This window comes from Syngnathus typhle, linkage group LG18 (genome assembly GCF_033458585.1).
Source record: "Syngnathus typhle isolate RoL2023-S1 ecotype Sweden linkage group LG18, RoL_Styp_1.0, whole genome shotgun sequence".
Lineage (NCBI taxonomy): Eukaryota > Metazoa > Chordata > Actinopteri > Syngnathiformes > Syngnathidae > Syngnathus > Syngnathus typhle.
The window spans coordinates 4,216,274-4,237,599 of record NC_083755.1 but is presented as its reverse complement, the minus strand read 5'-3'; the positions used below and the strand labels follow the sequence as shown (position 1 = coordinate 4,237,599).

At 45.0% G+C, this 21,326-nt stretch overlaps 4 protein-coding genes and 1 long non-coding RNA gene across 6 annotated transcripts in view; 3 read left to right on the top strand and 2 right to left on the bottom strand.

Annotated features, from left to right (window-relative positions):
- LOC133171370 (uncharacterized) overlaps positions 1–4,968 on the top strand; it is a 35,364-nt gene extending 30,396 nt beyond the window's left edge. Inside the window, exons 5-6 of the long non-coding RNA XR_009718768.1 lie at positions 1,983–2,073; positions 4,836–4,968. This is a non-coding gene — a long non-coding RNA (uncharacterized LOC133171370). The remainder of the gene's footprint in view (positions 1–1,982; positions 2,074–4,835) is intronic.
- A 1,369-nt stretch (positions 4,969–6,337) lies between these two features.
- On the top strand, positions 6,338–9,333 carry LOC133143158 (uncharacterized). Its single transcript, XM_061264951.1, has 2 exons — positions 6,338–9,208; positions 9,328–9,333. Exons 1-2 carry the CDS (start codon positions 6,338–6,340, stop codon positions 9,331–9,333), a joined length of 2,877 nt encoding a protein of 958 aa, XP_061120935.1.
- A 572-nt stretch (positions 9,334–9,905) lies between these two features.
- tex2l (testis expressed 2, like) lies at positions 9,906–21,006 on the top strand. Of its 2 annotated transcripts, XM_061304676.1 has the most exons (15): positions 9,906–9,922; positions 13,275–13,380; positions 13,469–13,664; positions 14,528–15,812; positions 15,886–16,086; positions 16,392–16,701; positions 16,918–17,165; positions 17,248–17,397; positions 17,466–17,565; positions 17,941–18,073; positions 18,368–18,505; positions 18,606–18,815; positions 18,912–19,032; positions 19,098–19,300; positions 19,366–21,006. In XM_061304676.1, exons 4-14 carry the CDS (start codon positions 14,547–14,549, stop codon positions 19,272–19,274), a joined length of 3,054 nt encoding a protein of 1,017 aa, XP_061160660.1. In that variant the 5' UTR covers positions 9,906–9,922; positions 13,275–13,380; positions 13,469–13,664; positions 14,528–14,546; the 3' UTR covers positions 19,275–19,300; positions 19,366–21,006. The 2 variants fall into 2 exon arrangements, with proteins under 2 accessions (XP_061160660.1, XP_061160659.1); XM_061304675.1 differs by having other exon boundaries at positions 13,275–13,664; positions 19,369–21,006.
- Positions 9,916–11,258, bottom strand: msrb1b (methionine sulfoxide reductase B1b). Its single transcript, XM_061304686.1, has 4 exons — positions 11,120–11,258; positions 10,669–10,811; positions 10,488–10,605; positions 9,916–10,390 (listed from the first exon to the last, which is right to left on the bottom strand). The coding sequence occupies exons 1-4, from the start codon at positions 11,172–11,174 to the stop codon at positions 10,374–10,376; spliced, it is 333 nt and encodes a 110-aa protein (XP_061160670.1). The 5' UTR covers positions 11,175–11,258; the 3' UTR covers positions 9,916–10,373.
- neurl2 (neuralized E3 ubiquitin protein ligase 2) lies at positions 11,382–12,723 on the bottom strand. The gene is made up of 2 exons (XM_061304684.1): positions 11,806–12,723; positions 11,382–11,731 (listed from the first exon to the last, which is right to left on the bottom strand). The coding sequence occupies exons 1-2, from the start codon at positions 12,566–12,568 to the stop codon at positions 11,616–11,618; spliced, it is 879 nt and encodes a 292-aa protein (XP_061160668.1). The 5' UTR covers positions 12,569–12,723; the 3' UTR covers positions 11,382–11,615.
- Positions 21,007–21,326: the final 320 nt, after the last annotated feature.

Sequence of the window (21,326 nt, the reverse complement as noted above, 5' to 3'; positions counted from 1 at the left end):
AATAAAAAAAAAAAAAGTCATGAGATTAATTTGCGGCGTGTTATCAGATTAAATGTGGAGTGCATGTTTTGTGCGTGGAATTGTGTACTTTTTGTCCATGCAGACTTTCACATTAAATCCATCAAGGGGTAGAATTGAGGAACTATGTTGGGGTGTGTTAAGGATCTTCATTAGCACAAAAATAAAGTACCGTATTTTCCAGCCTATAAGGCGCACCGGACTATAAGGCGCACCTTCAATGAATGGCCCATTTTAAAACTTTATCCTTATATAAGGCGCACCGGACTATAAGGCGCACCATTAATGCATCATGTCAGATTTTTAATCCAAATCAAATCATTCTCCATTTTATCTTTTTTATTTCAACTTCAGACGGAACAAATTACTTTATAATCATAAAATAATGATCCATAGTCTTTTTGAGTCATGATTCATAGTCTTCAGCGGGCCACTTATGATTGATTTCATGACACAATGCTTTGGGCCAGTTTAAATTTAGGAATTTGGTCCATATATAAGGCGCACCGGACTATAAGGCGCACTGTTGGTTTTTGAGAAAATTCTAGGTTTTTAGGTGCGCCTTATAGGGCGGAAAATACGGTAGTGATTTTCTGCCATAATTTAACACCTATGTTGAGGTTAGTTGAGTGGTTTCATTTGTTCCTGTTATTTGTAATAGCAGAGTAGCCAAACGGTCAGTTGCTTATTTTAATAATTTTGACAATGGAAACAAAGCAAACTGTGTGGGGTTAAAAAAAAAAAAAGGCAGTCACTGAGGATACAATAAAGCAGATGTCCTACTGAAGAGCTGCTCTTCAAATGGCCTGTTAGCTCACCTGCATGGAATGCACACACACACACACACACATGCACATTCACTTGCCCTGCACGCTTGTCACCGCAATCCCCCTACCATTATTATTAAAGGTCAGCATGGATTAGAGGATGAATGCTAGCTTTTTTATTATTATTACTTAATCAAAGTTCAGGTGGAGGGATAGATCCACCATTCTGTTTGGTAGTGAGCAGGATTTAACAAAAAAAAAAAAGATTCGCATTTTCTGTTAATTTCGCAAAATAAATACAGGTGGTATGTACATACGTCATATTTTCTTTTGAAACGTAATTGGCCTTGAGGACGAAACAACAACACGTTTCTGTGGTATTTAACCGCGACGGCCGCATTTCACACTCGGCGTATCGTCGGAAAAAACAAACCTCTTAAAATGGTAATTTGGGAACATTATATACAAAGGATGGACGGACGGATGGACGGGAGAAGGTATTCTGTGAAGAGAAGCTGTGTGAAGGCCAGCTGCAAGGCCACACACTCTCCCGCCGTAACTGCAGGGCAGAGTTCTGTGGTGAGCCGGGTAAGTATAGGGCACGTCAACAGCGTGCATTACCGCGTGGGTGTGGCCTAAGAGCTCGCAACGTTTTAGCAAAAGAAAGCGTGACAAGCATGCCTGCACAGGACTGTCAAACTATTCCGTGACAAAACCAAAATCATCCCTGTTTACCCATCTTTTTTTTTTTTTTGTAGTTTAATGATGGGGTCCCGTCAAATCTCCAATTTCATTAAAAAAAAAAGAAGACTTGACAAAAACATGTTTGCAAACTGTTAAGTGCATGCCAAATTGACAGGTGGCGTGCAAGCCCTGACCACCACGAGGCCATTTTAGGGAATCAGGAGCATTTGCTGAAATGGAAACATATACTGTGGTGATCTGAGATAAAAGCGGATCATACGATTTATTTTAATTTGTTTATGTACGTTGCCTGGTTGTTTGGGAGAAAAAGGAAGAAGTGGAACAAATCAAGTTCAGATGGGCCACCGCAACAGGGTAGGCAAACCCTTAGGGATCAGAGCTGAAGGGGGCCCCGAGAGTCAATAGCAATAAAAAAAAAACAATGGTACTGCTTTAACTCAGCTGCTTTTCGAAAAAAAAAAAATTCTAATGAGCTGTTGATTTGTGTCGAAGGAATGCTGACCAATCACACACTTTCAATGTGAAAGGAGCCAGAATATCTTCACGGAGGAGCAACACAGAGAGCAAAGTGACTTCATGTCAGGTGGGCCCCGTAGACACAACAAAAACACATTTGATCTCTTTACATCTGACATGTTTGTCGCGATAAGCCTTAAGTGATGCCTCTTTTTTTTTTGCTCATTGATGTCCCCAAAATATGCAGAAAGTTGAGTTGGCTTTCCGGAAAGAACCTGACGCTTAATAAGGCCACATAATAAATCTGCCGGACCAAATCTGGCCCCGTAACCTTGAGTTTGACACCATCATTTTAAAGTTAAGAAAAAATTTAGAAGGTACTGTAGATGATCTCCTGCATTTTTTGGCAAATTATCAAACATGTCTACATTGAATTAATAAGACCACCCTGTCCTGTATGGAGACACTCAGCCATTACATTATATGACTTCTCGATACTGTGTGTTCTTGCACGTTGGCTCTCCTCCTCTAGCCTTCCATTTTCCTCTCTGCCAAACGCGAACCTTTCAACAAGAATCTTGGACGACATGCTACAGCTACTATGCGATTTACCGAGCCCAGTATAACCCTTCGATTCCATGATCTACAGTCATGATGTCATTCATGCAATAAAGACCGCTCTATAATCGCTCCAGTCCATTCTCGCTGCTACCAAATCCTGCAGAGGAGCACGATATATCAGAAGCTCGGCAAAAGCTGTAAATATAAAGAGCGGGTAGACGGAGCCCAAGGCCAAGATAAAGACTGATGCTAGCGGTATAATTTTCTCAAAGTTAGACCCAAAGTAGGCTAGGTGACGCCGTTCTTCGTTACTGAACTATTTTTAAAAAAAAAAGAAAAATCAGGAATGCGTCTCCGAAGGAACGACAGGTAGCCTAAACAAACCTCATCTAACCTCCCGTAACACACACGCAGGCTGTCATGGCGTATCACAGTTGCACGTGTGTCGCCGTGGAAAAGCTCCTGATTAAATAGTTTTGCCGAGTGTGTCGCAGCGCCTCAATGAGCTCAGCAGCTTTGAAGCCAGTCGCTGAAGTTGACTCTTATCGTGTGTCGTGACTGAAGATAACGCGGTTAGACAGCGCTCCGGGATTGTGTTTACCAACAGACACCGTGAGGCAGCCATGTTGGCTCAAGTCAATTGTATGTCAAGTCATATTTCTTCTTATGTGCCATCTCGCCCAGACAACAAAAATATATTTTTTTTACAAATGCCACTAAAGTGGTGGAGCACTACTTTTATCTAAATGAAGCTCCACAGTTTATATATGGAGAATAACCAATGGTAGATGATGAAGCCTTTTTCTAGTCAGCCATTGTGAGACGAACATAAACCCCGTAAAGGCTGAAAGGTGTCGATACTCTGTTGCCAGACGTATTGAGCGGCAGCTACGTGTGTGTACGTGATATATGGTGACCCCTGGGTCCAGTGTGTAACGCGCCGGGGTGCTGCAGCCTGCAAGGTCCCACATGCCAGAAGTGCAAGATGGATGGTTGAGATTTGCTGCGTGTCCAGAGGATTTAGCTCTAATTTAGCCCAGATGCTAAGTGACGTTCGTCATGCTGGCTGCGTAGCTTGCCTGCGGGTTGTGAACACTTAGGTTTGAACTTTTTGGACCACCAATTTGTCACCCACAGGGAAGGATGAATGATGTAACCAAAGCACTTCTCAGACAACTTCTCCATTGTTCTTGAAGCAAACTTTACGAGTAGCAATCCGAGCAGACATTTGATTGTTTCACTGCCAATTGAGCTTTCGTAGTCTCAATAAAAATATGTCTCATGGATTACCGAAACTACCCTATTTGATGATCATTTGTATTTAAGCACATCAATGTGACCACGTTTTTTTTTTGTTGATCTCCTTAAACCAATTTGAAAATTCTCTCTCTAAATTCTATAAGCCCTCTCTGTCTGGAAACAAGTCCGGGCCTGGTAATTTGTGCATTCTGGGACATGCTAGCAGGAAGTCACACTTAGTAGTTACAAAAGGCGGATCAAATTAAACCACAGCTGCACTGTTAAACTTACATCATCAAATGATTTTCTTTCTTTTGTGTGTGATGTGAGGATGAGGGACACACACTCACGCAAATATCGCAACCAAACCACATTTCGTCTCAGACTTTTCGGATGTGCTTTTTTTTTTTTTCCGAGTGTATTCTGTCAGACAGTAAACCACACACAAAAAAAATGTCGTTCCAGTTCAACAATTGCAAGCGCAGTCCCAAAACAAAAATGGTATGTGTGTGTTGGCACCGCAATCGAATAACAATGATGTCATACACAACACCTGCTTTTGCCTTGGAGGCTGACCGAGATCATTTTAAGTCATCTTTAATCTGATCTGGATCTTACATTGTGGCTGAAAGCCCAAAAAAAAAAATCATCTTTTTTTTTCTTTTACGTCCAAATCAAACTGTCTTTTTTTGGGCCCTTGAAGACATATTAAATGGTTGCAAATGTATTTTCAGTTAATGTATTATAAATACTCCACTGCCACAAAGCAACCATGTGAAACTATAATAACCCACGAGTGGACTCACTGAGCCACACCGAGGCTGTAATTCATTGGAATACCTTGGCCTGCTGACTTTACTGTACACACTCATTGAAGTTCTTATTTGTGCCCGTTTGGAGTCGACGAGGGAACAAGAGCTCGAACAAGGCAAGAGAAAAGCGTGACACCAGTGAATATATCAACAAAAGTTCAAAGTAGTAGCTCTCGTGGGCCATATCCAAGAATACAGCCATGTGTTGTCTGCCAAACACTCTTCTATGACCGTGTGTGTGTTGCTTGTCTAATGACAGCCTTTCCTCTCTAACCAGGCGGCCCGGCTACTCCTCAAAACCGCCGCGACTTTTGCCAAGCCACCACCGCAAGGAATGCGGCCTGCAGCTGAGCCAGAAAGCGCCACTCATGCAACCCGACGTTCACATTCAATCACATAAACATGGGCGGTGTAGTGTCGTGATAATTAGACACTACCCCTTTAAGACACGGAGGAAGTGAGAGGGCGTGACACAGAGAGCGGGAGAGTTATAGTTAAACAGAACGAGCGAGGAGTCAATGTTGCACTACCTGTAACTATGAATGAAAGTTATTAAAGCTTCAACTTCAAAGACCCAAACCGAGAGGACATCCAGTTTCTACAATGGCGACGAGGATATTGCGCGACTGACGTGAACGGATCCCCGCGACGGAGTTTCTACCGCTCACAACGGTTTGCCTGCTGGATCGGGGCTAGCAACGGCTACGCACACACGTGGACAGTGGTATTCCTGTGGAAAGGAAAAGAAAACGCTGTCGAACAAAACCTATTGTAACGATGGCTGGTGTGGCTGGTTTACCCGCATTTCCCCTTTTTGATGTACATGCAGAGCCGGCTTCCCTTTCCCTGAAATGGACGAAGTGGATGAGGAGATTTGAGACATTTCTCACGGCGGCTGCCATAACTGATAAAACAAGAAAAAAGGCTATGCTTCTGTACTACGCTGGGGAACAAGTGCAGGATATCTTTGAGACTTTTCCTGAAAGAGGCCAACCAGGTGATTTTGATAAGGCAGTACAACTACTCACCGAATATTTCAGTCCAAGTCATAATGTAGAATATGAAATCTACGTGTTTAGACAATCGAAACAAAACCCAGGTGAAACTGTTGATGCTTTTCACACCAGACTGAGACAGCTATCTCAGAATTGTGAATTCACTAATGTAGACAAGGAAATTAAGTCTCAGATAATACTCTGCTGCACATCATCACGTCTCAGGAGGAGGGCACTGAGGGACCCGGACATGACTCTGAAAGGTCTATTGGATCTGGCCCGAGCTTTCGAGACATCGGAACTTCAGGCGTCTGGCATGGAAAACAATCAAGATACTGGACATGTTGCAGCCATGCTCAATTCAAGACGCAGAGGATGGTCCACCTCTGAACACCGTATGGAAAACATGGACCGTAGAGATCAGCCAGGGATGAAATGTAGGAATTGTGGAGGTGCGTTTCCTCATCAGGGTGGTCAGGCAGCATGTCCAGCGAAAGGTCTACAGTGTCGGACATGTGGAAAATTCAACCACTTCGCCCGCTGCTGTCTCTCCGGCCCTGGCATGAAGGTGAAACACCGTCAACATGGACGGAAAATGGAACCGACACAGAGCGCACAAGAGATGTCGTGGCCTAACAGGCGCAGACAAATCAAAACTATTGTTGCTGACGGTGCTGACACCGCTCCCATCAGTCATCTCGCGGCTGATGACTCGAGCACGGATGATGAGTACATCTTTGTCACTAGAGCTGCGGAGGGGAGAAAACCGCCAGTGAGGTCAGTCATGGTAGCTGGTGAATGCATTGATGTTCTTGTTGATTCGGGAGCCTCAGCTAATCTCCTGGATCGAAGAGCCTACGGCGCGTTGAGAACGAAACTCAAACTCGAGCAGTCAGGCAAAAGGATATACCCTTATGGTACAAACGTTCCCCTTTCCCTTCGTGGTAAGGTCACCTCAACGGTCTCTGCCAATGGGAGAACAGCTCGGGCAGCGTTCTACGTTGTTGATGGAAACCACGGCTCACTGCTGGGACATGACACTGCAACTAAACTGGGCCTCATACATGTGGTGCTCTCCAACCACACCGTGCCACAGGACATGTCTAAAGCAGATCAGCTGTTCCAACAATATCCAAGGCTCACCTCTGGCGTGGGGAAACTTAAAAACTTCCAAGTCAAATTGCACATAGACCCGAGTGTGCAACCAGTTGTCCAGCCCCACCGTCGTATTCCCTTTCACACGAGGAAGAAAGTGGAGGAGGAATTACAAAGCTTGGAGGACCAAGGCATAATCGAAAAAGTAGAAGGCCCAACACCGTGGGTGTCACCCATTGTGGCGTCACCGAAACCAAAAAACCCGGAGAGACTACGCCTCTGCATAGACATGCGCCTGCCGAATAAAGCTGTCCAGAGGGAGAGACACATATCACCTACGGTAGATGACATCGTGCATGATCTCAACGGCGCCACCATGTTCTCGAAGCTGGACCTCAATGCAGGATATCACCAACTTGAACTAGCACCTGAGTCCAGATACATCACTACTTTCTCAACGCATGTTGGACTGAGACGGTACACACGCCTCATTTTTGGAATCTCTTCAGCAGCAGAGGTCTTCCAACACACGATCCAAAATGTGCTCCATGGAATACGGGGAGTCAGAAATTTCAGCGACGACATCATCATTTTTGGAACCACCCCTGCAGAGCATGACCGCTCCCTGGAAGAAGTCTTCGAAAGACTCCATGAAAACAATCTCACAATTAATCGAGATAAGTGTGAGTTCCACAAGACGTCTCTGGAATTTTATGGCTACATCTTCTCAAAGGACGGCATCTCACCTGACCCGAAGAAAATACAAGCCATCACACACATGCCACTCCCTCAGGATCCGAGTGAGGTCCGCAGCCTGCTGGGGATGGCTAACTACAGCGCTCGTTTCATCCCGGACTTCTCCTCAATTACCCAACCGCTGCGCGAGCTCACAAAGAAGGACACAGAGTGGTCATGGAAGACGGAACATACGGAGGCCCTCAATCGACTAAGAGACAGGTTGATCAGCAGTCCGGTCATGAGCTACTTTCACCCCGAGAGAAGGACAAAGGTCATTGTGGACGCAAGTCCAGTTGGTCTCGGTGCAATCCTGGCACAGACTGACAGGGTGGACAACAAAACATACGTCGTAGCCTATGCAAGTAGAGCTCTGACCCCAGTGGAACAGCGATATTCTCAAACCGAACGAGAGGCGCTGGCTATTGTTTGGAGTTGTGAGCATTTTCATTTATACCTATATGGAGCTGAATTTGTTATGATCACAGACCACAAACCGCTGGAGCTCATCTTCAACAACCCAAAGTCCAAGCCTCCCGCTAGGATTGAAAGGTGGGCCCTCAGACTGCAACCTTACAAGTTCGAAGTTGTTCACAAACCTGGAAAATCAAACCCGGCAGACTACATGTCACGCCACCCACAAACGCTCCACACGCCCAGTATCACAGATGACGTGGACACTGAAATGCATGTCTCTTTCATTGCTGCGCATGCGGTACCCAAAGCGATGACACTGGAGGAAGTGAAACGGGAGACTCGAGGTGATCCACTGTTACAACATGTTGTAGGAATTATTCACTCAGGTAACTGGGACGGCCTGCATGACAACGCCACGCAATTTGATCAATCAACTCTGAGGACATTTTACAACATTAGGGAAGAACTTACGACGGTGGATGGAGGCAGCCTCGTTCTTAAGGGCACCAGACTCGTCATGCCTGTGACCCTGCAATCCAGAGCACTCGCACTTGCTCATGAGGGACATCAAGGCATTGTCAAGACTAAGCAGCTACTCCGAGAGAAAGTCTGGTTTCCGAAGATAGACAAACAAACCGAGGAACTGATATCCCGCTGCCTTCCTTGTCAATCATCCACGCCCAAGACTGAGCATCAACCGCTGCAAATGTCTGAACTCCCACAGGGGCCTTGGGAGGATGTTGCGGTGGACTTCTGTGGCCCCTTTCCTTCAGGTGACTACCTGTTCGTCCTCATAGATGAGTATTCAAGATTTCCCTTTGTGGAGATTTTGCCATCCACATCGGCATGCAAACTCATCCCCGTCATGGACAAAATATTTTCAACAGTGGGAATTCCAAAAGTGGTGAAAAGCGATAACGGGCCCCCATTCTCAAGCAAGGACTTTTCGGACTTTGCAAGATACCTTGGATTCCACCACAGAAAGATAACCCCCTACTGGCCACAGGCCAACGCTGCAGTTGAAAGATTCAACAGGACTCTGACCAAAGCGATCCACACAGCTACGCTGGAAGGCAAGCCGTGGAAACAAGAGCTATACAAGTTCCTCAGGAACTACAGTGCGACACCTCATCATACCACCAACCGGCCTCCGGCTGAGGTGTTCTATGGTCGCCCCATAAATATAAAGCTACCGTCCATCTCCCATCCCCCCAGTGATGATGGTCTCCGTCGGACAGATGGTTTGAGGAAGGACAGAATGAAGGAGTATGCGGACGAAAGGAGAAACGCGTCACACTCGGTGCTCAAGGAGGGTGATGTTGTCCTAATACAACAGAGGAAGACAGGAAAACTTGTGACACCCTTCAACCCAAACCCCTACAAAGTCATCACAGTGAAAGGAACAATGGTCACTGCACAGAGACATGACCACAGACTCACAAGACATAGATCGCACTTCAAACTCTTGAAGCACAGACCGGAAGTCCCATTCACAACACGAGACGGTGATAACTGTGATGACGACAGTGTTAATGGACAAGCAGGTGATCCTGAACACGTTAACCTTGAAACCAGGAGGCGACGCCCTGTGAGGGTAAACAGACGACCGCCTCAAAGACTCATCACTGAGATATAGCAAAGGCTACATAGAGTGATGAGACACTGACAAATTCTCGCCACCGTTATGTTTGTTATCGACACAAGAGTAATGTGTGTTCAGTACTGCTCAGAGATGTTAAGCTTAGTTATTTGTTAAAGTGTTTGTATATCTGATTTTGAATTCATAGTATAATACGGAATCACAATTTTACATGACTGTATTTTGGAAACCACTTTATTTCAATTGTACATTCTGTCAGGGTAAGTAAGCTGAAACTAAGGAAAGACATTTCATTTAAAAGAAAAGGAGAGATGTAGTGTCGTGATAATTAGACACTACCCCTTTAAGACACGGAGGAAGTGAGAGGGCGTGACACAGAGAGCGGGAGAGTTATAGTTAAACAGAACGAGCGAGGAGTCAATGTTGCACTACCTGTAACTATGAATGAAAGTTATTAAAGCTTCAACTTCAAAGACCCAAACCGAGAGGACATCCAGTTTCTACAGGCGGCAGATGAAGTGCGTAAGTAGTGTGTTTTGTACAAGGACACTTTTGAATCAGGTTAGCCTCAAGCTAATGAAGGAGGAATAGCTTCCTCTAGAGGACAACCCGGCAAACGGCACTCAAATTACAGATGCAATTGCAAAAGTTGTTTATGAAGTGTTCTGTATTTCACATGACAATGGCAAAAAATTATCTTAAAAAAAAAAAAACTGTGCATAGGACCAAATAGAGTGCATAGATCATGTGAAACATTTGTTGACCTTCGACCTTAAGTGGTGTATAACTTGCTTGAATTTAGATATGAGGTATAGTGTTTTGCTAAAGCAGTATTTTGATGTGGTCCAGCATCCATGTTGTGTGTAAGTGGCTGGTCTGAGATACTTCAGCAGACAGGATGTCCTTCTCGGGACTTTCTCCTGGCTGCGTCACATGCTCATACTGGCCATGTACAACAGAGAAAACTCGCTCTTTAATATTTGTCCTTGCCTGGAAAGAAAAAAAAATAGAGAAATTTACAGAATGCATTTTACATCCTGGATTAGTTCTCAGCCCACTCAATAATTATCTCGAGTAGTTTTCTCACCTTTATTGGGGACAAACTTGAGAGAGTGGCTGAATATTCAAAATCGGGACACCCCCTCTTCCGGCCCGTCGTTTACAAACTCGTGACCCAGCCCGTTGCCGCATTTGCCGCATAGAACCTAGAAAAACACACACGTGATGATAAATTCCCACCTCACACTGGCAGTTAAATCCACACGGACCTTGAAAGCTGTGAGGCTCTCCATCAGTTTGGTCACGCTGTCCTCTCTGATGGTCTCGGTGAAAGCGGGCCACGGTGATGAGTGAGCAAACTTGGAGCGACTCGAGAACAGTGGATGGTTACAATTCGAGCACACGTACATGCCTGGATCAAAGTAATTCAATAATAAATATTCATTCATTATAAATAGATAATTCATTTAAAAAAAATGACAGCTTTGTGAGTGAACTGGAACCTTTCCCAATTGGCAGTGAGTAAAATTGGTCGCCACGGGCAACGAACCACAATCACATCAACACAATCACACCTCGTATGGTTACATAATTCTCCAACACTATTCAGTAATTGACAATATAAACCTACAATAGTCAATAGTCAAGGCTGGCCTGCATCTATTGTAATCCACACGAAAGACAGGTTTAGTCACACATTATGTAACAATGCAGGTTTACCTGGTTTAAAATGATCCTTGTAGGTCTCCCCGCCAAAAAATCGACAGAAAGACATGTTGATGGTGTGCACCCGATCAATATTGATTTAAATTAATCAAGGGGATGTGAGTGACTATGTAGAACAGATCTAAACTGCAGCATCCCGTGTTTTGTTTTATCGTGGGATTAAACGGGAACTCCTCCCATTGCATTTGACTTTATGGCCGCTAGATGGCAGCGTTTGACAATCTGAGCTTGACTTTTGAATTGAAATGAAAATATCCAAAGATAGCATTCCGTTTTAATTGCTTCTTGTCGTAGTGTACAACTGCACCAACTGGTTTTCTGGTTAATTTTACACCACAGGAAATTTTAGCCACAATATTGCAGGATGAATCTTATTTATCCCAGTTGACTCCTAAAAAAAAAAATGATAGTAAACAATCCCAGTTCACTTTGTCGTTGTGAATCAAAAGGAAACTCCTCCATGGCTTTGCCCGTTATGGATTTTCAGTTTTCACTCGTACTTGCAGAAGTTCTTGAGTGCCTCTGGTAGCTCCAGCCAATCAATGGCCATTCTATGGACAATGTGCTTCTGGATTGACTTCCTGCACAGTGTCTGCAAAGAAGAGACTTAAAAAAAAGCAGATCATTTAGGAAAGAGGTCAAAGAGATAAAAACAACCAAAAATGAGGGTTGACACTCACATCCGTACTCCACCTGCACAATCCTGACACACTTAGTAGCAGCGAATACGTCCACGACAGCGTAAAGAGGCTCTACGGTAGGGATGCCTTTTGCCGAAGCGCCCATGTCCTCCCCGTTGATGACGATGTGCATGTCACCTCGATCGCGGCCTTTCGCCACATACAAAACTCCTATCCGGCTGCGTCTAGCGGTAGGCGGCAAAGCGTTACTTTTGTACAAGTCATCCAGAATGTGGCTGAAGCGTCCAGGCCGGCTACGGCCGACCAGCTTGTCTCTGGGGATTCGAACGTCGTCAATGTGCAAATGAGAGTCTGTGAAAAACATCTTTGGTTTGCTGTTGGCGTCACCCCGATTATCGGCCTCCCCTCGTCCGAGTCTCTGACCCCCGGCTAGTTCTTCTCCGCGGTCTTGACCACCTTCACCCGCATCGACCCCCTCCGTGACCTTATTGTGGTTGCGGGTGATGGCAAACACCCAGCTGTCGCCGAGGTCAGTCAGGTCGGGGATGGAGTATTCGGGAACCACCTCCAAGTCCCTGGGGTCCCTGGCGGTCAGGCCCATCCGGAGGTGGCCGCACCAGCCGAGCTCCTTGTCCTCAATCTCGATGAGAAAAATCTCCCCGGGTTTTAACGGTTGTTTGCTGAAGCACACTCCATTGGCGAAGCTCTCCACACGTATGGCCTGGGTCGCCGAGTAGTCCAGTTGCACGTTGGTCCCGTGGACCGGGTGGAATTCCATAAAGTGGTTGGAAAAAGCTTCCATCTTTTATGAAGGCGTCACTTCAGTGCTAGGAATGGAAGAGCATGATTGAAAAGTGCAAGTAAACACTCAAGTTCCGCAATCGGGACAGCAACACCAGCAGTCGGTCAAGCTATCACTTCACTTGGGAAGCTTCTGGTTGGGCTATTTTTGAACACATGAGAACAGATGGTAAGGTATGTGTGTCTCTGCATGTGTGTGTGTTGGTGTAAAGAGGGGCTGGCCAACATGCAGTCCCCCGCTTGAGCAATACAGAGCCCCTTGGATAATTCATGCACATTGACTTTGGAATACATTCATCGTGATGTCACCGACCTGAAAAGCTATATTTAGCACATTGGGATCTATTTGAATTGTTCTTTCAAGGTGTGCTCTAAATATAGATCTGGGTTAGACGTTACAGAGCAATTAGAGTAGTTAAAGTAGCAGTCACATGCCACAAGCAATTATTTACGAGTGATTCTTCCGATTCTTCAGCCATTTTGAATGACATCAGTGACTCCAGTCAGAGAAAATTTTTTTTTGGGCGGGGGTGGACAGAAAATATTTGAATAGTTGTATGTGCCTGAAATTAAAAAAATAAAATAAATCAGCTTGCCACTGCCACCTACTGTAGTGGATGTGCAATTACACTTTATTCTAATACGGCCTAAAAACTGCATGTCTCAAGCGACCCCCTCACACTGTCATGAATCTTTCCTTTATGTAGGCCAAGATGAAGTGCACAACTAGAAAAAAGCCGCGACAGCCAACCCGACTAATGAAGACTGATGGAGCATCCCGTACGAGCACGTCGGATGGGCGAGTTAGTTTGAGTGCGTCTGTTGGGGCTGCCCTACTCTAAATCTGGATTATCATGCCGAGCGGCCACGCTTTTCATAATCAGTTGGTGACTCTCTGCAGCGCATGACACATCTGGATACGGGCAGTTTGGCTTAAGAGGAGGTGTGTGTGAGCCCACGAGAAAGAGACAGAGAGAGAGAGATGGTGGTGGAGGAGAGTGCGCTCACGCAGACTCGGCAGATCTTCCCGCACGCCAATGGGAGATGGACGATGGGAGACCATTTCGTTTTATCCCGTGCTTAACACAAACAGACGGGTGAGTGTTGCTGTCTTTGTTTTTGCAGATCATCTCTCAGCACAGCAAACAAGTGCAATATAATCCAGAGGTATTAAGGTTTACTCTTTTTCTTTTCTTTCTTTTTCTATATTATTATCATTGGCGGGAACTCATGAGAGTTTGGAGTCGAGGTATTGCACCAAACTATTCGGGGCAGAATAGTTCAAATTTGGAAGGATTATAAACGTGTATTTATTTTTCACGGTTGTCCATTTTTATTCGTTGTGTTTTATTAGCAGTGAGAATAAGCAACGTCCCAACTATCACCAAATTATTTCGTGACCTTAGAATGTGACTTTAGGTCACAGAGATGAGCTAGCTTGGAAAACCACACTGCCAAATGATGGCTTATCTATAAGCCATCCCAACGTGATTTGTCAGATTTCACAAGTTAAACCCTGAATTAATGTTAATCGCAGATTGGAACTGTTTATGTCTGATGAGATGAATTGAAACTTTTGCCTTATTGACTGAAATGGACGTTATGGTTGAGACAATATCCGAAAATAAATGATTTCACTGGAATCCATGAAAGGTGAATCAAATCGCATTCATAGCGTGGAAATGTTCCGGCCCCCACCTAACCACCCCGACCCCGTGTGAAAATCTATGACGAAGGTCTAACGTCTGCATGTGTGACTCTCCGAGGTTTTATCTCATGCATTTTGGGTGCGAGCAGATTAGTCACAATCCACCATCTGCTGTGGAATTGGTTGACATCGTGCCATGCAAACCTGTAATATTGTCACATCAATCTGATTGCTCCAAGACCATTTGAAAGAACGAGGCTATGAAAAGAAAAGTCTGCTTTTATTAATAATCCTGCCATTCTTCTCTTTCAGTGTGATGTAGTCACCAAAAATGGCAGCGAGCGGAAACAATTTGGCGCGGGGATGCGAGAAGGATGCGAGAGGAGGTGGCAGAACCCCCCCGGACGCCCACAACCCAGATGTCCCGAACCCGCTCGGGACAAAACGCCATCTCCCTCGAGGGATTGTTATCCAGCTGACTGGAACGGAAGGAGAGTGGAGCAGCCTGGACGAGAGCGAGCTTATCTTCTCGCTAGATCACCACGAGGACTATCCTCATTCGAGTCCCAAGCAGATCTCCAGCGATGAGGACAGAAGATCGCAAGCGTTCCACGTTCCACTTTCACCCTCGTCTCCCGGTTCTTTGGGTAACTGCCCCGCCGCTTTCCTCTCCCCGGGCCCGTCCTCACCAACGCATCGGCCATTGGCCAGTCTGGTGAAGTCACTTTCCACGGAGCTGGAGCTGAGAGAAGGCGCCACCCTCAGGCCCAAACCTCTCCTCAACCTGGTGAAGTCCATCTCCACCGAGCTCTCCCGTTCGGAGCCGGAGGTGTCGCAGTCCAAATCGGACTCGCGTCTCAATCTCCACCTCTTGAAGCAGCTCACGCAACCCAAGAACCGAAGCGGCGGCGGCGATTCTCGGACAGCGCCGCCATCTCCCAGCGGAGAAGGTCTTAAAGGCGGTTTCTTCAAAATGGAACTGGAGGACACCAAGAGGAAACTCTCAGAGGCGGTACAGGAACCGCTGAGCAATATGTTCAATAAGATCAGGAGAGAAGATAGCACCGGCAGCCCCAAGCACACGTGTAAGACCACCCAGGTCATTTCCAGAGGGTTGGGCCGAGAAGCTAGCGCAGACACAGGCGTCTTGGAATCTCCAGTGAAAAGTGGCGGCAGGACGGATGGGGATGTTTTCGACTGGTCTTCCGTTCGACATCCTGGGAGAAGCCCACGCAGCGCCTGTCCCGTCCATCACCATCTTAGCGACGAAGAGCAAGGATTTTATTCCGATGGAGACCCAATGTGGGTTTCTCCCATCGTTCCTCCCCAGCGAGCCCCAAAACCAGCACAGCTTGCATCTTCACTCCACGCAAGCAATCCTCCACCCTTCATGAGTTTATTCTGTGTGGCAATACTATCCTACGGTTATTTTACCTTTCCTCTAAATCCATATTTCTCCGGTCTGGCTCTTGGTCTGGCAATGGGTTTCTTGCTGGGACTCGTGCTGATTCGAATGGGCTCTTCCGGGTCTTTCTGTTCAGCTACCCCGAGCAGACCGCTTCTAAACGCTTGCTCCACTGAGCCAGACATCATGAAGGTAATAACAAAACGATTTTGTAAGATCCCAAGAAAAACTGGAATAAGTTGTTCCTTTGTTTGGTGTTTTCAAGGGTTGGATGAATGAGATTCAAGATTACGACCCGGAGACGTATCATTCGGCGCTGACCCACTCCGTGTTTGCCACGCTGGAGGGATCCCGTCTACGACTCGACACCCCCCAGTCAAACATCAGCCGCAGGGCCACGTACGACGAGAAACTCAACGAGCCCACTTTCGTAAAGTCACGCGGCTACCGGCTGGAACAGAGCAAAGTACGAGTACTATTCGATCATAAAAAGTGACGGTTCGTTGGTTTCGCTTTTATGTCTTCCTGAGAGGGACACAAATGCCTATTGCAATTTGAATATGAATTCATCTGGCAGACATTTGACCCAAAACCACAGATGGAATGCTAAATGATACATCTGGGAATGTCCAATCCAACAGATGTTAATTCATCTTGAGCCAACGTGAGAAAGACTTCCTAGCACTCATGACCTTCACGTTTATGTCACATCCGTTGACTTGGACATATTATACAAAAAAAAAAAAAAAATCTTTATCTTCTCTCCCAAAGGTATTCTTGCTGCCATCTGTGTTGGCTCGTAAGCGACTATGGAACCCCAAATATCCAATCTGCATCCAGCTGGCCAGTGGAGGAAACTCCCAAGAGGAATCTGGACGAAGGTCGGAGGACAGTCAGGAAGTAGAACAGCCGAGAACTACGCCCACGAGTTCATGCCAACATTTTTCGGAGCCACCCAAAACTCTTTACCTCTTTGGCCGCACCGGGAGAGAAAAGGAAGAGTGGTTTCGTCATTTCCTGCTCGCATCCACCGACAAGGAAGGGGGCGGGTTGAGGTCCGCCGGACGTGTGCCTCGATCGGGTAGGAGAATCACAAAGGCCTCTAGATAAAGCAACGTGTGGATTATGGATTACATGCTCCAATTCTTGACATGTCGAAGCCAATCCTATTTATGAGAACATACAGATCTCAACTGGAGTGTTTGTCTTGCTTTGTCTAAGAAACTTGTCCAAATTGAATCCCTCCACAAGCCTTCTTTTTAGCTAACTACAAAAAAAAATCCATTTCCCCCCGCAGGTGACCCAGTACTGTCGCAGGCTATCAGCCATATCCCGAGCAGCTCCAGCAAAGTGGGCAGCAGTGAGGACGACACCTCCTCCACGCCCGCAGTTCCTCCCAGTCAGACTTCCTCCGGCAGCAGAACCACCAGGGGCCTTTCACTGCTTGACTACCCCGCCTACATGTCTGGGGTTCTGTCGGTAGAAGACTCGCCCCCTCTCGGCAGCCCCGGAGTCGGCAGCGCAGAGACCAGCCCCAAAGGAAACGTAAGTCGTGCTGAAGGTGAAGCATCTTCAAGGGGGACTTCAGATTTCCTGCCCTCCATCAACTCAAATCTCATTCCCGCAGTGTACCTGCGATCTCATGGATCGCTCTGGGATGAACTCGGCCCTGTGGGTGAACGCTCTGATTGGTCGAATCTTTTGGGACTTCCTGTGGGAGAAGCACTGGGCTGATGTGGTTTCACACAAAATCCAGAAGAAGCTCAGCAAAATCAGAGTAATTCATCTTTCCACCTTCCCTCACTATTAATAATACTTCCTAAACAATGTCGTTTCTTTTGACAGTTGCCTTATTTTATGAATGAACTGAAGCTGACTGAGCTGGATATGGGCTCTTCTATCCCCAAAATCATATCTACCTCCCGACCAGAGATAAATCACAGAGGTGAGCACTGAAATTTCTTTTGGGAATTTTTATTGAGTGTGTGTTTGGCTTACGTGGCCACGCATGCATACACCTGCAGACGCGCCCTGCCATTATGGCGAATGGTTGCATAACAACATACTCGAGTATCATTATCCTGTTCATCTCACGTTGTAAGGTGAGTTTTAAATCAAGCACCTGGCCTCTAAATTTAGCACAGCCTCCATATTTGTTTTGAAAAGATCATGTGTTACGTGGCTTCCTTGGAGTGCATCGTGAATATGCAAGGCCGCGTAATCACAAACTGCTTCGGCGACCCAGATTAGGTTTGAGGGAGATTTGTTTTACCCGTGCTGCACTGATTCTGACCCCTCTGCGGTTTTCCCCGCTTTGCAGGCTTGTGGCTGGAGCTGCAGCTGGCCTACAACGGCACCCTGCAGATGACCCTACAGACCAAATTCAACTTGTCCAAATTGGGTAAAGAGGGCGGCCAGGACACAGACTGGTTGACTGAAACTGGAAATGCACGGTGACTAATTATATTTTATGGACTGTGTAGGCATGGGAAATAAAAATTGAAAAAAAAAAGAAACGATACATTGGATGACGTAAAAGATTCACACAGACTGTCGCACAAGCTCACTTGTGGATTAAAAATCCAGCCACAGTTCGACATCCTCTGCAAGCCCTTTTAAGTCTCTCCCTGCAAATTAGACATTCGTGCTTGTAAGCTCTCCTGTCAAAGAAGCATCAACTTCATATTTAGTCTTCATTTAGCATTTTAGTGCTTTGCTAAAACTTTTTTTTCAAATTGCCTTTGTAGCTGCAAACCAATTCTAAGTGTGCTGGCAGACAGTGATGAGGAGTCCTCCAGCGCTGGCTCGTCTGATGATGAAGAGTTTCTCCTGGCTGAGCCACAAGGCCCCGCTGGGGAAAAGGTCCCTTCGTCTGCAACCGATGGGTAATTGCAAATATTCTTAGAATGCATTTTTCCTTCTCTTCAATTCAATGTGTGCCCACGCTAATACTTCCCCACCCCTCTCTCTAATCATGTCTTACAGGACAGGAGGCGGAAGGACGGGAAAGAAGATTTTGAGATTTGTGGACAAAATCGCCAAATCCAAATATTTCCAGAAGGCAGCAGAGAATGAGTTCATCAAGAAGAAGTTTGAAGAGATGTCAAACACGCCTCTGCTGCTCACAGTGGAGGTTCAAGAGCTGTCAGGGTCTCTGGTTGTCAACATTCCACCGCCCCCTACTGACAGGATATGGTGGGAGCCGGGAAACTGTCATAAATGTTTATGAAAAATAATAAGTAGTAGCTTGATACTTGCATTCTGTACTAAATATTCTTTTGTCCCATGCAGGTATAGCTTCTGCATACCACCCAAGCTGGATTTACGGGTCCGACCCAAACTCGGCGAAAGAGAGGTGACGTTATTTCATGTGACCGAATGGATTGAAAAGAAACTGCAGGATGAATTCCAGGTAATGAAGTACAACCTGCCTCAATGAATGAATTTCTCTTAGTTGTGTTTGCTTTCTTTTCCTAGAAAGTGTTTGTCCTGCCAAATATGGATGACATCTACTTACCCATGACGCACGCCGGCGTTGACAAACCCGGCGCATCTTCTCATTTCTGCCAGTCCCAAAGCTCCACTGAGTCCTTAGAGCCTAATCCACCCGAGGCGACTTTAAACGAGTCGGACCTGAGGGCGGCTCCGGTGTAAAACATTCGCTATTCTCCAAATTGAAGGTGAGATAAAAAATAAAATACACATATGGAGCCATGAGGCTGTTTTGACTCTTATTGTTCCAAAGCAGAGACTTCAATCCCTCCGTCAGAACCAGGAGGTTCTTCGAAGATGGATGCACTCTATTGTTAGTGTTCACATGGCAAGTCAGATTTGTTATTATTATTTGAGTTATTAATATTATGAGGAACAATTTGAATTGGGTCACCAACACGCTGCATGGATGAAGAATTGTTGCGGTTGATTTTTTGTCTTTTTGCCTTTTTAAGTCAATGTTGCTAATCATTCATATCAGTGTGTTTACAGATACATTTGAGGAATGTCTGACTATTAATACTCAGGGCCCATCAAGTAACAGTTTGGAAAAAGTTGGTGAGTGCTGATCTTCTGGACAGTAAAAAAAAATGGTGAATGATGCTTTGGACAAATGTTTACATTCCTATGAGATTATTTTCCGCTTTGATATTGGCCGGTGGTGATTATTAAACAAAAAACAAAGAAAAAAAAAAAAGAAAAAAAATGACAAGAAAAAGAAAGAAAAGACACAAACTTGACTTCATTCTTTTATTGAATTTGATTTATCAATTTTGCTAAAAAGCCTCGGTGAGTATCCGTTTTCTCTTTCACTCTTGTTCTGAGTCTCGCTTGGCTTTGGCCAACAACCAGACCAGGGGTAGCAGGCTCACCCTGTTCTTCTTACCACAGGGTTCATTCAATGACTTGAATACTAATCATAATTACATACTGTCGCTGGCCAATGAAAAGGAAGCATCCCGAGAATTGTATTTTTCTTTTTGTTTTTATTTTTAATTCGTTTCAGACGCTTGCTTTTCAATGAACAGCATGTAATTAGTTTGAGTCACTTTTGAGTCAGTCACCTGTCATGCTCTATGAATGATGATGACGATCCAACATAACTCTACTATGCTGCAAAAAAAAAAAAAATATATATATATTATTGTGTGGCTAAAACAGTCATTTAAGTTTGAACTTTAAAATCTAAATAATATAATATCAACTTTTTTTGGAAGCCCAACGGTCGCTGCCAATGTTGTAGCTGGGCGCTAACCAAACAACTTGAATTACATTAACTTTTAACATTTGACTGTAAATTAGTTCCACAAAACAACAACAAAAATGACCTTGAGATCAGTAAGTGTTTACCTTGCTGTTGCGAAACCTTTCACTGTGAATAGTGGCAATTAATTCAAGTCAACTGAACAACTAATAATTAGTGCACTCATTAAGCACACAAAATTAAATGCCCGTACGGGAAAAACAAATTGCCGTGTGGTTGAGCCACGGCACCTTAAGTCGCTTCAATAAAACTACGCATGACCGTGTCACCAAGTTATTGATAGCACCTATGCTTGTTCGGTTATTATCTTTATTACCTTAGTTTTTATTTCTCCATCTAAACACATGAAACCTTATCTCTGAAGTCATCCGTCAAGAATGTTGGGTAGTCTGTTCACATTACCGTGCACGCATTCTCAAGGACTAATGTATAACAAAAAAAAAAAAAAAGACCCTTCTTCCAGTCAGTCTCATGTTTTTGGTCAACCATTCACTGGTTATTTCCTTGTCTTTTGTCAGCAAATTCAATCCGTGCTTTCCCGGCTGACGATATCTCCCTCCCAATGCTAACAGAAATGTGACTAATGACCTATTGTGTGCGCAAAACGTGAATTAAAGTATTGCGTTTCTTTTATTCAATTTGTCCACATTATTTTTCTGAAACTAATACTGCCGTTTGAGCAACTACTAAAACTTTTATGGTAGCTTTTAAAAAGAGTCTTTTATTTCAGTTAGTCATAAATGCATCACCTTGAGAAGATAATTAAAAGTTGCTCCTCACTGAGGGAAATTGTTCTGTGCTGGGAATTGGAATCCAAGGTCATAAAGCTGATTGTTGTCTCAGATTCAAAACTTTTGAGCAACACATCATCTCTCGGAGCTGCATTCTTTCAACGGGCATTTTTTTTGTTGTCATCAATTAAGATAGCCTGCATGTTTTTGGAATGTGTG

Coding starts and splice junctions, on each gene's coding strand:
- LOC133143158 (XM_061264951.1), top strand. CDS start 6,338: ATGGTAGCTGGTGAATGCATTGATGTTCTTGTTGATTCGGGAGCCTCA.
- neurl2 (XM_061304684.1), bottom strand. CDS start 12,568: ATGGAAGCTTTTTCCAACCACTTTATGGAATTCCACCCGGTCCACGGG. Junction 11,732..11,805: donor TGTGCAGGTGGAGTACGGAT/GTGAGTGTCAAC, acceptor CTTTTTTTTAAG/TCTCTTCTTTGCAGACACTG.
- tex2l (XM_061304676.1), top strand. CDS start 14,547: ATGGCAGCGAGCGGAAACAATTTGGCGCGGGGATGCGAGAAGGATGCG. Junction 15,813..15,885: donor CTGAGCCAGACATCATGAAG/GTAATAACAAAA, acceptor GGTGTTTTCAAG/GGTTGGATGAATGAGATTCA. Junction 17,166..17,247: donor AGACCAGCCCCAAAGGAAAC/GTAAGTCGTGCT, acceptor TCATTCCCGCAG/TGTACCTGCGATCTCATGGA.